The 15793-nt window shown below is 26.4% G+C and overlaps 1 protein-coding gene across 2 annotated transcripts in view; it reads left to right on the top strand.

Moving 5' to 3' along the window:
- Positions 1-4974: 4974 nt before the first annotated feature.
- Positions 4975-15793, top strand: part of LOC122527202 — a 38281-nt gene continuing 27462 nt past the window's right edge. For both annotated transcript variants that reach the window (XM_043651181.1, XM_043651180.1), the window contains exons 1-2: positions 4975-5076; positions 11831-12060. In XM_043651181.1, coding sequence (XP_043507116.1) covers positions 5014-5076; positions 11831-12060 — 293 coding nt within the window. In that variant the 5' untranslated portion in view covers positions 4975-5013. The remainder of the gene's footprint in view (positions 5077-11830; positions 12061-15793) is intronic.

Below are 15793 nucleotides of genomic sequence, written 5' to 3'. Positions count from 1 at the left end.
ATTAAATATTAAATATTACTATTAAAATACTATTAATACTATTAAATATTAAATATTACTATTAAAATACTATTAATACTATTAAATATTAATTTTACTATTAAAATACTAGTAATACTATAAAATATTAAATATTAACTATTAAAATACTATTAATACTATTAAATATTACTATTAAAATACTATTAATACTATTAAATATTAAATATTACTATTAAAATACTATTAACACTATTAAATATTAAATGTTCTTATTAAAATACTATTATTACTATTAAATATTAAATATTACTATTAAAATACTATTAATACTATAAAATATTAAATATTAAAATACTATAAAATATTAAATATTAAAATACCATAAAATATTAAATATTAAAATACCATAAAATATTAAATATTAACTATTAATATACTATTAATACTATTAAATATTAAATATTACTATTAAAGTACTATTAACACTATTAAATATTATATATTACTATTAAAGTACTGTTAACACTATTAAATATTAAATGTTACTATTAAAGTACTATTAACACTATTAAATATTAAATGTTCTTATTAAAATACTATTAATACTATTAAATATTAAATATTATTATTAAAATACTATTAACACTATTAAATATTAAATATTATTATTAATACTATTAATACTATTAAATATTACTATTAATACTATTAAATATTACTATTAAAATACTATTATAATACTATTAAATTGCGTTCAGATTCTTCAATTTTACTAAAACTAACTATACTATTAATTGTTAATTTTACTGTTGAAATACTATTAAATATTAAATATTACTATTAGAATACTATTAATACTATGAAATTATTATTATAATACTATTAAATTTACTATACTATTAAATGTTATTAAATCGCGTTCAGATTCTTCAAATTTTACTAAAACTAACTATACTATTAAATGTTAATTTTACTATTAAAATACTATTAATTATTAAATATTACTATTAAAATACTATTAATACTATTAAATTTACTATACGCCTATGAAATGGCGTTCAGATTCTTCAATTTTACTAAAACTAACTATACTGTTAAATGTTAATTTTACTATTAAAATACTATTATAATACTATCAAATTTACTATACTATTAAATATATTATTAAATCGCCTTCAGATCATTCATCAATTTTACTAAAATTAATTAAATGAAATTGAAAGTATAAAAAGTCTCCGTGACCACGCGAGTATTTCTGGTTGCCTAATCGCGTAGTATCGGCATCAATTACAAAAGAAAAAAAAAAAAAAAAATAGAAAGAAGAATCCCCTGTACATCGTAACGCTAACAGTAACAGGAGATGATTTATACAAAACCTGTGGTTACCCTCTTGCGCTCTTTATTATAGAAAATCGTGACTCGTTATTATCGCGGCTAACCTGCAAAAACGGAACATCCTCGTCCTCCTTCGTGTCCTCCTCGTATCGCCGCGTCTTCCATCCAAGCGGAATCGCGTTGCATTTATGTACGTCGCCTCGGATCGTGGAACCGGCGAGCGCGAGCTTTCGGTCCAGGTGAAAGATTATCTGAATAACAGGCTGCGCGTGTTAGATGTTATCGGCCGAGTCCGAGACCGTAAAATACCTCAATCTATTAAATTTCAACCGCCGACGATTAACCCAGCTCGCGACCAATAGCCCCGGCGAGTTTATTTTCGTGGAGAAGGAAATTCTAGGGTTGGCCCAAGGTTTGTTGCTTCATCACGTCGTAAGAGAGACGTTTACGTCGAAATTAGTATGTTGGCGTCGTCCGATTTTTCATCATGATTATTCGTTTGTACGTTGTTTTGAAACGACGTTGATGATACATATATATATATATATGAGAGAGAGAGAGAGACAGAAATGACTTTTGTTTGATAGTTAAATAGAGATTGTAGGTAAATACAGAGTTGAGAAATTGGCGCTTGGATGTGAGATGTGGTTATTTCTGACGAGGCACAGCGCCATGTTAATTATTGCAACAGCGTAATTTGTGTCTGAGAGTAGGTTATATAATTGAATAGTAATTTAATTACTCGTCCTCCCGATCTCCTCGTCTGATTAATTTTCCTCCAATTTGACCTCAGTTACAAATTTTTTTTAAAAAAAAGTCGAGGCAACAAGACAATAATCTTAAAATTTTAACTCAGCTAATGAAATTTTACATTGAACATTTATTACATTAACATGATTAGGTATACAAATAATTGAATATCCATTTACAAATTGACCTCAATTACAAATTTTTAAAAAAAAGTCGAGACAACAAGACAATAATCTTAAAATTTTAACTCAGCTAATGAAATTTTACATTGAACATTTATTACATTAACATGATTAGGTATACAAATAATTGAATATCCATTTACAAATTTAAACAACTTTTTTTTACTACATTGTACTTTGATTATTATATTTTTTCATATATGTTAAATAATTTATTTGATTTAATTATAAAAAATTATTAATTAATGAACTTGATAAAGTATATGATTTGAATTCATATTATAGAAATAAAATTTTCCATTAATTTAATAGAAAGTAATTAATATAATTAATTCTTTTATTAAATATAAATAAATAGAATTAAATAATATAGAATTGAAATTAATAATTCTAGTCAACATGTGCATATTAAATAATCATATCGAGTCCGAACTAACACACCTCGAATTATAACTAATAATATTAAATTAATTATAAATTAATGAATTAAATAATAAATTAAGTAACTAAATTAAATATTTCAAAAAAAGAACTATGAATTCTTTTTAATAAATAATAATTAAATAATTAGTTAGTAAATAAATTAAATTATTTATTTATTAGTTAAAAGAACTATGAAAAATTATTACCAAAATTTTATTTACAGTTCGATTTCAACATTTCTGCCAATTATAACTAATAATATTAAATTAATTATATTTAATAAATTAAATGATTAAATATTCAGCATATATGTTCTATAGAAATCTTCCCAAATCCGTTCAACAAAATCGAATAAAAAAAAAAAAAAAAAAACACGAGTCAAAAGTCGAAACCACAAACGGACGACAAATTTATTAAGCAAATTCGCAAATCGACCAGCCGTCCTCGCGGAACAGCATGAATATTCAATCGCAAACGTTGCATACAACACAATGTTTTAATAAATAATAATTAAATAATTAGTTAATAAATAAATTAAATTATTTATTTATTAGTTAAAAGAACTATGAAAAATTATTACCAAAATTTTATTTACAGTTCGATTTCAACATTTCTGCCAATTATAACTAATAATATTAAATTAATTATATTTAATAAATTAAATGATTAAATATTCAGCATATATGTTCTATAGAAATCTTCCCAAATCCGTTCAACAAAATCGAATAAAAAAAAAAAAAAAAAAACACGAGTCAAAAGTCGAAACCACAAACGGACGACAAATTTATTAAGCAAATTCGCAAATCGACCAGCCGTCCTCGCGGAACAGCATGAATATTCAATCGCAAACGTTGCATACAACACAATGCCTCGCTCGGTGCCTCGTCAATCCCTAACGAGGTGCGAAAGTTGTTAATAAAATTGTTGTTGTAAACTCGTTGGATTAATTGGCGCTGTTTAAGCGAGTTGCTCCGGTTAGGACGAGAACAGGATCTCGAGTCCTTGGATAGATAAGAATTTTTCCTTCGCGTAACAGCTGCGATCATTTGCCGTAATAAATTGCATCAGCGGCAGCCGTAGGCCGTGTTAATGTCCACGATCTAGTGGAACTGAAGTTTAGGCCGGGCGCGATGTGATTGAAACGGCGAGGCCGTTTCTATCTGTTCTCGACTTCTCGATCGGGGCGCGGAACGAAAGCGGAGCCGAGGCGAGGTACCGTTTCAGAATTCCGCGCGTGAAATCCTCTCGCCTGTCGTTTCGCACTGGCGAACGCTGCACGTGTCGCTGGATACAAATGAATCGCAACGTTGACGAAAAGGACAGATAAGCGTTTCAACGCTGTGCTTGGGAAATTGTTTGGAAAATTGATGGACGAACATTTCAACGCTGTACTAGAAAATCGTTCGTCGCAGAGCGCCGAGTTTCATTCGCGCGTTATTTTAAAATTTAAAATTTTAAATTAAATTTTAAATTATTTTCAAATTTTAAATTTTAAATTAAATTTTAAATTATTTTCAAATTTTAAATTTTAAATTATTTTCAAATTTTAAATTTTAAATTTTAAATTAAATTTTAAATTATTTTTAAATGTAATTAAAATTATTTAAAAATAATTTAAAATTTTAAATTAAATTTAAATTATTTTTTAATATAATTAAAATTATTTAAAAATAATTTAAAATAATAATAATGTAATTAAATTATTTAAAAATAATTTTAAATTTTAAATTATTTTTAAATGTAGTTAAAATTATTTAAAAATAATTTTAAATTTTAAATTATTTTTAAATGTAATTAAAATTTTCTAAAAATAATTTAAAATAATAATAATGTAATTAAATTATTTAAAAATAATTTAAAATTTCAAATTACTTTTAAATATTAAATGAACTGATGTCAAACACGATATATCAATTTTTATTTTAATACTCATCTATTCACGCCAGTGCAATAAATTTTTCTACTCTGACATAACTTTACGCTCTTCGTTATACAATTTTACTATACGCTCGAATCGTTTCGAGAAACAATAGCTTCCGTAAAAGACGCGATACTCCTTCAATTATAAAATATACGTACGGTTATATTACACATGCATGTAAATGTATTGTGTACGGTTTGGCCGCTCGTTACGGTCCGCGAACCAGTTGCCAGCAGTTGCAAAGGGCTTGAAACAACTCCAGATCTGATGCTCACGTTTTCCAAATTATAACTAATAAACGCGCGTCGTCGAGCGTTTCGAAACGATCGTTAACCCTTTCCTACGAGAAACGAGAACTAGGCGGGCATCTCAGGCTGGAAAATAAAATTCTTTCGTTTTATTCGTTTCAGCGAGACGGACATGGCTCCGAACGCGGAGGAGGAGTTGCTGGTGGTGAAGCCGTGGGGCCCGCAACCGGAAAAGGTATGTCAGTGTGTCTTTTGCCCCGGTTCTCGAAGGGATTAGCCTAATCATTTAACCTGCGTATCAGAGTATCAACAGGATGCTTTTAATCAGCATAAAATTTAACGTTTGATCAATGAATTGGGAGGAGGGGAGAGCGTATGAAAATGAAACTGGTTTTGTTTTCCCGTTTTCCTCTTCGTCTTTTGCCGGTTGTTTTGCCTTTAGGGACGCCGTGGGAACTTCGACGAACGACTTAGAAATGTGTTGAAGGAAGGAAATTGGTAGTTGGGGCTTGCTCTCCGTGCAGTTCTGATCTATTTGTCGTAACAAGCTAACTGCAAATAGCTATATCATGCGTTAGATCGTACTCGCTGCCATTATCGATTAAATATTCGATCGGGGAAACTAGACGAAGAGGGAAGATTGCTTGGAAAGACTTTAATTACAGTCTTTCTGGAGAATATTGTTGAAAAATTTTGTTTCATCGAAAAGTCTTCTGTTTGATAATATATATATATATATATAGGGATAATATACAATGTAAGTAAAATTTTATGCCATCTTTGCCATCTCTATGTGAATATTTTAATACCATTATGTACGTAGAATATTATATTATATGTATACGCATTTGGTCCATCTCAAATATCTCCGTTGTTTTTGGAGATATAAAGAAATTTTATTAACAAAAGTTCAGTGCACTTTCACAAGGTTCACGTCTACAATGTATGTACTATGTTGAACTATGCTGATGATAATATATTACACAAAAACAATAAGGTGAAACTTTTCTAATGAAATATTTCGTAAATATTGTATTAAACGGTGTTAATAAAATATTAGTAATAGTAAAGAATTATTCGTGTATTGTAAAATATTAGTAATAGTAAAGAATTATCTATATATTATAAAATATAACGGTATTAATAAAATATTAGTAATAGTAAAGAATTATTCGTGTATTATAAAATATTAGTAATAGTAAAGAATTATCCATATATTATAAAATATAACGGTATTAATAAAATATTAGTAATAGTAAAGAATTATTCATATATTAAACGTGCAATGTAAAGAGGACTTGCATTAATTAACTTCCTGACACTCTATATTGATTTTTGAAAAAAAAACGTATCGAATGATCAAATGATCAATATGACATTATTGGTATAATATTTATATTATATTTCGAATATAATTGAATCAATGAGGTGATTAGATTGTTATCATTTAAAAAAAATCAGTTATATGGCAATTCGTATTTTAAATTTTGAGGAATCGTCAGTCGAAATTTCGTTGTCCAACTCTTTGAAGATGAAAGGAAAAGTCGTGCAATAGACTTTAAAAGAAAATTTCAATCTTCGAGACTATGGTTATCATTTATATTATGGTATTATTTACAAAAAGAATTTTTCAACGTTTGTTGAATTTCACAATTTTTGGAAGGTGTAATGTAATCTGGGAAAGCAAAAACGTCAGGTAATATCAAAGTAAAGACTTTATACTTTAAAAAGACATCAAGCAAATTGTCGTGCGATTTCAACATTCGTCATTCAAGTGATCAACAATAATCATTCGAGTTTTTTCAAAGAAACACAACGTATCGTTGCGTAGAAAAATTTCAAGATACGAGAATTGTTTCGAGACATCTCTCCGTTGTGTCTCACTTTTCTTAACATCGTAAAAAAAAAAAAAAAAAAATAGAAGAAGTAACGTCGTCGCCGCTAATGAGAGATTTACGTCATCACAATAGGATGGTTAACGAGGCTCCTTCGTCTAAACACCCATTGGAAAACTGCGTTCGCTCGTGTTCTCTCGTGAAAGTCGCGACTTTTACCAACGTTCGAAGCCTCTTCTCACTCTAATTGAGAAAAACGCGACGCAAACGCGCGAGTTTAAAATTGGATCAGGCATTGAGAAACGCCGCGTTCGCCATTCTCCGCGAGCATTGGTTTTCTTCTTTCTTCCTTTAGATTGTTGAATAAATGACGATGCGAACACGCATTGACAGGCGAGCACTCGTTTGGGTACGCTTATGCGAATCAGGAAAGCGTGACATCCTCGTGCATAGGTATTTAGGTTACATACGTGAGTTTGTTTTGTCTCACTATGATTCGATAATTGTACTGCAATTAGAAAATTGAGGCAATTGTTGGAAATGAAGATCGTCGTTTGAACATTTGTATCGTGAAAAGTTTATTTGTAACAGGAATATGTTTCAAGGATGTTAAAAAGTCACGGTGGTTGTAAAAAGTATTGGATATTGAAAGGTTCTCGATCATTGTGACAAACAATTGAATGCTATTTGATAATAATATTAAATGATAATGTTACGTTACATGACAATGTTAAATTGGTTGTTACAGTTTAATTACAATTAAAATATTCTGAATACGTTATTTATGTGTCTCAGTATTTAGTATTATAGAATCATCTTTGATACTTAATACAGCATGCTCAAAATCACTTTTCATATATATTAAATTATTACTAAATATTTGTCTTTAGTATATTAAATTATTACTAAATATTTATTTTTAGTATATTAAATTATTGCTAAATATTTGTCTTTAGTATATTAAATTATTACTAAATATTTATTTTTAGTACATTAAATTATTGCTAAATATTTGTTTTTAGTATATTAAATTATTACTAAATATTTATTTTTAGTATATTAAATTATTACTAAATATTTGTTTTTAGTATATTAAATTATTACTAAATATTTGTTTTTAGTATATTAAATTATTACTAAATATTTATTTTTAGCATATTAAATTATTACTAAATATTTGTCTTTAGTATTATTTAAATTATTACTAAATATTTATTTTTAGTATATTAAATTATTACTAAATATTTGTCTTTAGTATATTAAATTATTACTAAATATTTATTTTCAAGTGTAATGTTTAAAAGTAATTTTTATACATTTTCAGACTAATTCCAAATTTTATCAATATAATCGTCATTTTGAAGTGTTATTTATATAACACATATATAATTTACACAGAACTATCATACCACTTATAATTGTATATAAGAAATTTTCTATAGTAATATAGTTTGAATATTTTCGTGAGCCACTGTTAGCATTTAACCAACTAAATAAACCTACTTGTTCTAATCATAAATTAAATCAAACATCAAAGAAATTTATTTTTCAGTTCGATATTCGATTAAATGAAACTGAAACTTTCATTACACGAACGAAAGATCACTGATAGACAAGAGAATCAGTGGACTCTCGCTAAATGAACACTGCGATTATACAAATTATAATACTTGTTCTCTGACAAGTTCATACGAAAATTATCGTTACACCGCGGATAGTTATTAAATCACTCTCGCAAATATATTCAGAGTAACCTCCGTAAGTGTTCTTTTCGTTCGGGCGCCTAATTGCTTGCACGATTGCCACGCTTACGAGTGAAACCTTTTCTCCCTTGCCTTAACGATCTCTTTTCTCGCCGAGATCTCGTTACACGTTCGTTGAAATCGAAAGAAAAAAAAGAAAAAAAAAAAGAGAAATACAAGACATGATTGATCTATGCACACCTCTACTCAATCATGATCGTCGTTAGACGATTTACGCCGTATCCCGGAATGGAAGGCTAATTACTTTGTCGTTTTTTCGAAAGGAAAGGGAAAAAATAAATACATCGTTACCGGCGTTCATCAAAACGATGACGGCCCGTCAGAGTCGTTTGTCGATTTTAGTAGAACGAGCGCGTGATTGATCGCGACTGTCGTGGACCTGGAACTATTATATCTAAATACGGCGGAGAGGATAACTGAACCGATATCTATAACTGTAAATCATTTTTCACACGTCGTTAACCCGAGAAACGAGAGAGACGAATGTGAAGTAAAATATTTTGACTTGTGATTTCGAGAGAATCATGCTTGACGATTAATCGAGTATACTTGAATTTAGCTGAATAATTCTGTATGCGACAGGAAAATATTAACAAAATAATTAACAAATATAGTAGAGATGTGGAATAAATTCTTTCTCAAAGCTTCGTTTTGAAGAAACAAAAGAGAGACTTTAAATATCTTTTGTTAACAATAGCCTTATACTAAACACTCGAGAACGGGGGAAAATTTTATCCTACACTGTTTGCATATTTTCGCATGTTAAATTAATAACAAGCTGAAATTAATTAACAGCGAGTCTAGTTGGTGACATCTTCAAACTTGATTCTCTCGAAAACGAAGCCTCAAATGAAAACATTTTATTCTGTATTAATTTTAATTTTATTTTAAATTCAATTCTAAATTTTATTCTATATTAATTCTAAATTTAATTCTCAATTTTCTTCTATATTAATTCTAAATTTTATTGTATATTAATTCTAAATTTAATTCTATATTAATTCTAAATTTTATTCTAAAATTTATTCTATATTAATTTTAAATTTAATTCTAAATTTAATTTAAATTTAATTCTAAATTTAATTTAAATTTAATTCTAAATTTATTCTAAATTTTATTCTATATTAATTCTAAATTTAATTCTCAATTTTATTCTATATTAATTCTAAATTTAATTCTCAATTTTATTCTATATTAATTCTAAATTTTATTCTAAATTTTATTCTATATTAATTTATAAATATAAATTTTATTCTAAATTTAATTCTATATTAATTCTAAATTTTATTCTAAATTTTATTCTATATTAATTTTAAATTCAATTCTAAATTTAATTTAAATTTAATTCTAAATTTAATTCTATATTAATTCTAAATTTTATTCTAAATTTTATTCTATAATTTTCTCTTATTTTTTGCGAGGAAATAAAACGTCCAGAATATATATAGTATATCCAAAATTTTATTTTAACAGCTTATTGCTTCATTTTATCAATACAATATATCAATACATCAATATGTATTCAATACATTCGATATAGTCAATATACAATATACAGAGTAATTTATTTAAATCGACCCACTCGAATAACTTTGAAATCGTTGATGACGCAAAAAAAAAAAGAAGGTGTCGGATGGATCTAATAATTATTTATATTAGTATTTAGATGATCAAAGTCAATTTTTTCAGAACTCTCGTAAATTCCACAGTCGAAATGCAATGAAATTCCCCGGTGAGAATCGTTAGATTGGTCTGCGGTTCATCTCATTTTCAGCCGGCTAACCGTCGAATGGAAACTCAGTTTCTCGTTTAAAACCGATTAACCACAATGGCAAACCACAATCGAGCCAGCAGACGATTTCGTTATCCGTCATTTAGAAAGTGAGCAGACTAATCTTCGAAGCAAATCGACCGACAAATTGTTCCTAAATTCCCGATTCTGCGGTAATGGACCGAAGCACGTCTGAGAGCAAGCAATAAAGCACGAGAGGGATACGGGGTTTAATTATCTCGAAGAAGCGTAACTACATCGGCTTCGTGGTGTTGCCGAGTCGGAGGCGATAAATTGATCTTCACGATCCATGAATCCGCATTTCGAAATCAATCCTTATCTAGCGACGGTATCAAGTTCAATGTGTACTTACGAAACTAAATTAAATCTAATACAAAAAAGTTGTTCACACCGTGGCACACGATTGCTACATCATCAAAGATGGTATTCAGTTGTATGTTCTCCATTTATTTGAACCAAATTTTTGTTTTCAATATCCGATTAAATGAATAATCTTACTGGTTGAATATACTTATTTAATCTTGAAAGTATTAAAATAATTATCTAAAATTGTATAATCCAATTATATAAATTATTTGCGACATAATTAACTGTAATCTAAAACCACCCTGTATGTTAAGACACAAACTAATTTAGAATTTAGAATTTAGAATTTTTTTTCAATGTGAAAGAAACAATGTGTTTCCCCTATTTTCTACGTTAGGAAAACTTTATTTTATAAAATAATATAAAGTATAAAACAAGTATGAAATATATATAGTATAAAGTACAAATATAAAGTATAGTATATAGTATAGTATATAGTACAAATATAAAGTATAATATAAAGTATAATATAAAGTATAGTATAAAGTATAATATAAACTATAGTATAAAGTATAATATAAAGTATAGTATAAAGTATAATATAAAGTATAGTATAAAGTATAATATAAAGTATATTATAAAGTATAATATAAAGTATATTATAAAGTATAATATTATATATTATAAAGTATAATATAAAGTAAATTATAAAGTATAATATAAAGTATAATATAAAGTATAGTATAGTACTAATATAAAGTATAATATAAAGTATAGTATAAAGTATAATATAAACTATAGTATAAAGTATAATATAAAGTATATTGTAAAGTATATTATAAAGTATAATATAAAGTATAATATAAAGTATAGTATAGTACTAATATAAAGTATATATAAAGTATAGTATAGTATAAATATAAAGTATAATATAAAGTATATATAAAGTATAGTATAGTACAAATATGAATTATAGTATATAGTACAAATATAAAGTATATGTAAAGTATAGTATATAGTACAAATATAAAGTATAATATAAAGTATATATAAAGTATAGTGTAGTACAAATATAAAGTATAGTATATAGTACAAATGTAAAGTATATTATAAAGTATAGTTTATAGTACAAATATAAAGTATAATATTAAATATATATAAAGTATAAACGCATGAAATTGGCAAAAAGGATAAATCAGACCCCTGGAAGCTTTGTTCGATTATGTTGTTGCCTCGATAGGGCACCAGACGGACGAGCAATTATGTTTAGAGCGTTGGTGATTTTCTTTGCAGGAGCGATTAAGACCACCTACGTACAACGCCGAGGACTACGCGATCGCCCTGAGACGATGGGGAAGACGTCCATTAGGAAGTGTTCAAGACTCGCATGGTACTCTGCCGTCGACAACCAGTTCGAGTTCCGGCTACGCTTCCGGAAGCGGCGAGATGACCTTGAGACAATTCACGTCGGTCAGCGAGCTTCTGAACAAGCTGAGGGCTGACCTGAGGCTAGCGTTTCCAAGGTTAGTGTGCACGTACTACCCGATGGATTTATAATTGTTTCTTCTGGCATTATCATTTATTTATTTATTTATTTATTTATTATTTTGCTGTATTGTTTATTCATATATTTTTTCGTCGTACAACAGAATGGTGAGAATAATTTGAATTTATTTCGAGTAACTTTGGAATATTTACGAGTTAGGTTTCGTTAAATTCGAGATTAATTTGGAAAATTAATCTCGAGCAGCTTCCAAGATTAATATCGAGCAGCTGTAGAATCTGCTTTAATTTAGATCAAATTTCCTGTATTTATACTTTTACGTGAAATTAATTAATCTAAAATTAATTTTACCAAGTGTTTCTCGTTTCTTAACTTGATTTCTTAAATTTATAATTATTATTTCACTTATTTATTTATAATAGATATTTTATTTATTTGTAATTAAATTTATTATCATAATATTGAAGTGAGAAGGACGGGAGGTAAAGATCGTTGCTCTGAATTTAATTCTTTATAATCCTGACGGAAATATTGAATATACAGAATTGAAAAAGTTTGCGATGAAATTTCCATGAATTTTGACGATTGAAAAGACAAAATCACAGTCAGGATTATAAAGAGTTAAATTCAGAGCAACGATCTTTACCTCCTGTCTTTCTCACTTCAATAAATTTAATTGCAAATAAATAAAATATCTATTATATAAATAAATAAACAAAGTAATAATTATAAATTTAACCTCCGCGTTAGATATTGACTTTTTTCTCTTGAACAATTCCAGCAAAACCAAGTATATAATTCCATTGTTACCGTTTGAAATTTCTTACAAGATTGCCGAGACCTCCTAGATTAATCAGACGCCTAATTATCATTGCAAATTACGCGAAACTTAAACGGTTGCTCTGCTTTGCATATCCGAAAGTCAGCCATCGTGCACACGCGAAAACACCAAGTTTATATTTAGTTGCAACGCTGTTAATTACACGTATCAGGCATAGTTATTAAATATTCGCGGAACTTTTTCCTAACGCGAGTATTTCCATCGTTGGAAGGATTCATTTTGAAAGTCGGTGTTGCGAGTCGAATCACAGAAAACCCGGGAAAACGCTTCACTTTCGAACGATGGACCATGTGGCCGGAAGTACTATGTGGCGCTTGATTGTCCGTAAACAATTAGAATAATAGCGAATAAAAGCGATCGTACGGTTGGATTTATGCTCTCTCGGTGGAACTAACGACAAGAACACCTCGGAAATACTCGATACTAATTGAACAGGAAGAACGGGGCCCGGATTTACAGTTACTTTTTATACGTATTTTTATATCTGAGAGCGCCTCGAAACTCGTAAAAATTCCTCCAAGATTTTTGGCTGAGGTGGGTCATTAAACTTTTCCTCGTTCGGAGGAAAAATAAACCTTGATCACCATGGGATTGTAGGATTGTCGACGATGTAATAAATTATAAATGTCTGTGTCTTTAATCCCCGTTAGGGTCATTTTGAATAATACAATATAACGTGTGTAACATGTAATATTTATATTTATATTACGAATTATACAGATTTATATTTTATATAAACATAAAATATTATAGAGAGAAGAATATTATAAAATATAGAGATTTATATTTTATATAAATATAAAATATTATAGAGAGAAAAATATTATAAAATATTTAAAGATTTGTATTTTATATAAATATAAAATATTATAAAATATTATAGAGATTTATATCTTATATAAATATAAAATATTATAGAGAGAAGAATATTATAAAATATGGAGATTTATATTTTATATAAATATAAAATGTTATAGAGAGAAAAATATTATAAAATATTATAGAGATTTACATCTTATATAAATATAAAATATTATAGAGAGAAGAATATTATAAAATATTATAGATTTATATTTTATATAAATATAAAATATTATAGAGAGAAAAATATTATAAAATATTATAGAGAGAAGAATATTATAAAATATTATAGAGATTTATATTTTATATAAATATAAAATATTATCGAGAGAAAAATATTATAAAATATAGAGATTTATATCTTATATAAATATAAAATATTATAGAGAGAAAAATATTATAAAATATTATAGAGAGAAGAATATCATAAAATATTACAGAGATTTATATTTTATATAAATATAAAATATTATAGAGAGAAACATATTATAAAATATTATAGAGATTTATATTTTATGAATAAGAGTATCTACAATGAAAAGTAATTCAAAAACCGCTAAATTATTCAAAAACGTATAAAACTGCATAAATCTGTTTTACACGATTCAGAAAAGTGACGTTAAATAATAGAAATAAATGAAAAATATGAGTCCAAGCTATTGTACATTTATAGCTGTGCAGTACCATATACCATTTCTCCACAGAGTGCAATGAAAGTGAAGTTGAATGGAAGACTCAACAAAACTACTGATTTTTCCACGATCTGTATTTCAGTTCGCGAGATAGGAGATCCCGTAAGACGATAGTTGTGCGCGATATCACGTTTAGCGTTACAGTTTCTATGCTCTTCCTTATCTAGTTTCGTATCATACCTCGCGAGATTAGATCACACTCTGGTCAATCCATTAACACTAACTTTTCATTTGCGATTTCAGTTTCTCTTTTTTCTTTTTTTCTTTTAAATTCAATCTCGACTGGCTTCGAGTTTCGTTGTTTATTAATTGACAAGCATCGATCAACGAGATTACGAATAAATCCATTGGATTTAAAGATGAGCATAACTGAACTAGTGATCATTGTGTAAATTCTTCCTCGTCACCGTTAATATTAAGAATTTTGACGGGGAATATTAAGAATTTCTTTCATACCATGTACGTTTTTTCTTTGGTAACAAGAAATATTCATTGATTCGATTTTTCACGTTGCTCTTCACTATCTTTGAACTTGAATATTTCTAATAATAAACTGCCTTCGCAATGATATAATACAATAATAATAATAATTGTAATGTAATAATAATATAATATAATATAATATAATATAATATAATAATAATATAATATAATATAGTAATAATTATTATTGTGTATATTATAAATAAAATAATATATTGTTGCATTATTATAATATTTGGTAATATATGTATTTACAATATTATAATATGACATATTATAATATTTATAATATAACGTAACATTTATAATATTATAATGTAACATTATAATATTTGTAAAATAAAATAACATAATAATATTCAAATATTTATTACTTAGTATTTGTTATTTATTATAATATTATAATTTAATATATATTATAATATTTTAATGTGTAATATATTTATATATATTTATATTTATTTTAATATATTATATATATTTATATATATCTTAATATTTTGATATATTAAATATCGTAATATTTTATTAAATTATAATTTAGTATATATATTACTATAATATTATATATAATTTAATATATATTATATTTTAATATTATAATTTAATATATTATAATATTTTAATATTTTATAATTATAATTTAATATATAATAATATTTTAGTGTGTATATATTTATATTTATTTTAATATATTATATATATTTATATATATCTTAATATTTTAATATATTAAATATCATAGTATTTTATTAAATTATAATTTAGTATATATTATTTATTATAATATTATAGTACAACATATTATCATAGATTATATTATACTACATTATGTATGATCGTTTGTTATAACATTAACTATACAAAACGTTATA

Source organism: Frieseomelitta varia, unplaced genomic scaffold (genome assembly GCF_011392965.1).
Source record: "Frieseomelitta varia isolate USP_RPSP 00005682 unplaced genomic scaffold, Fvar_1.2 scaffold_213, whole genome shotgun sequence".
Classification (NCBI taxonomy): Eukaryota; Metazoa; Arthropoda; class Insecta; order Hymenoptera; family Apidae; genus Frieseomelitta; species Frieseomelitta varia.
The sequence above is the reverse complement of the archived record's forward strand: the minus strand, read 5'-3'. Positions and strand labels throughout refer to the sequence as shown.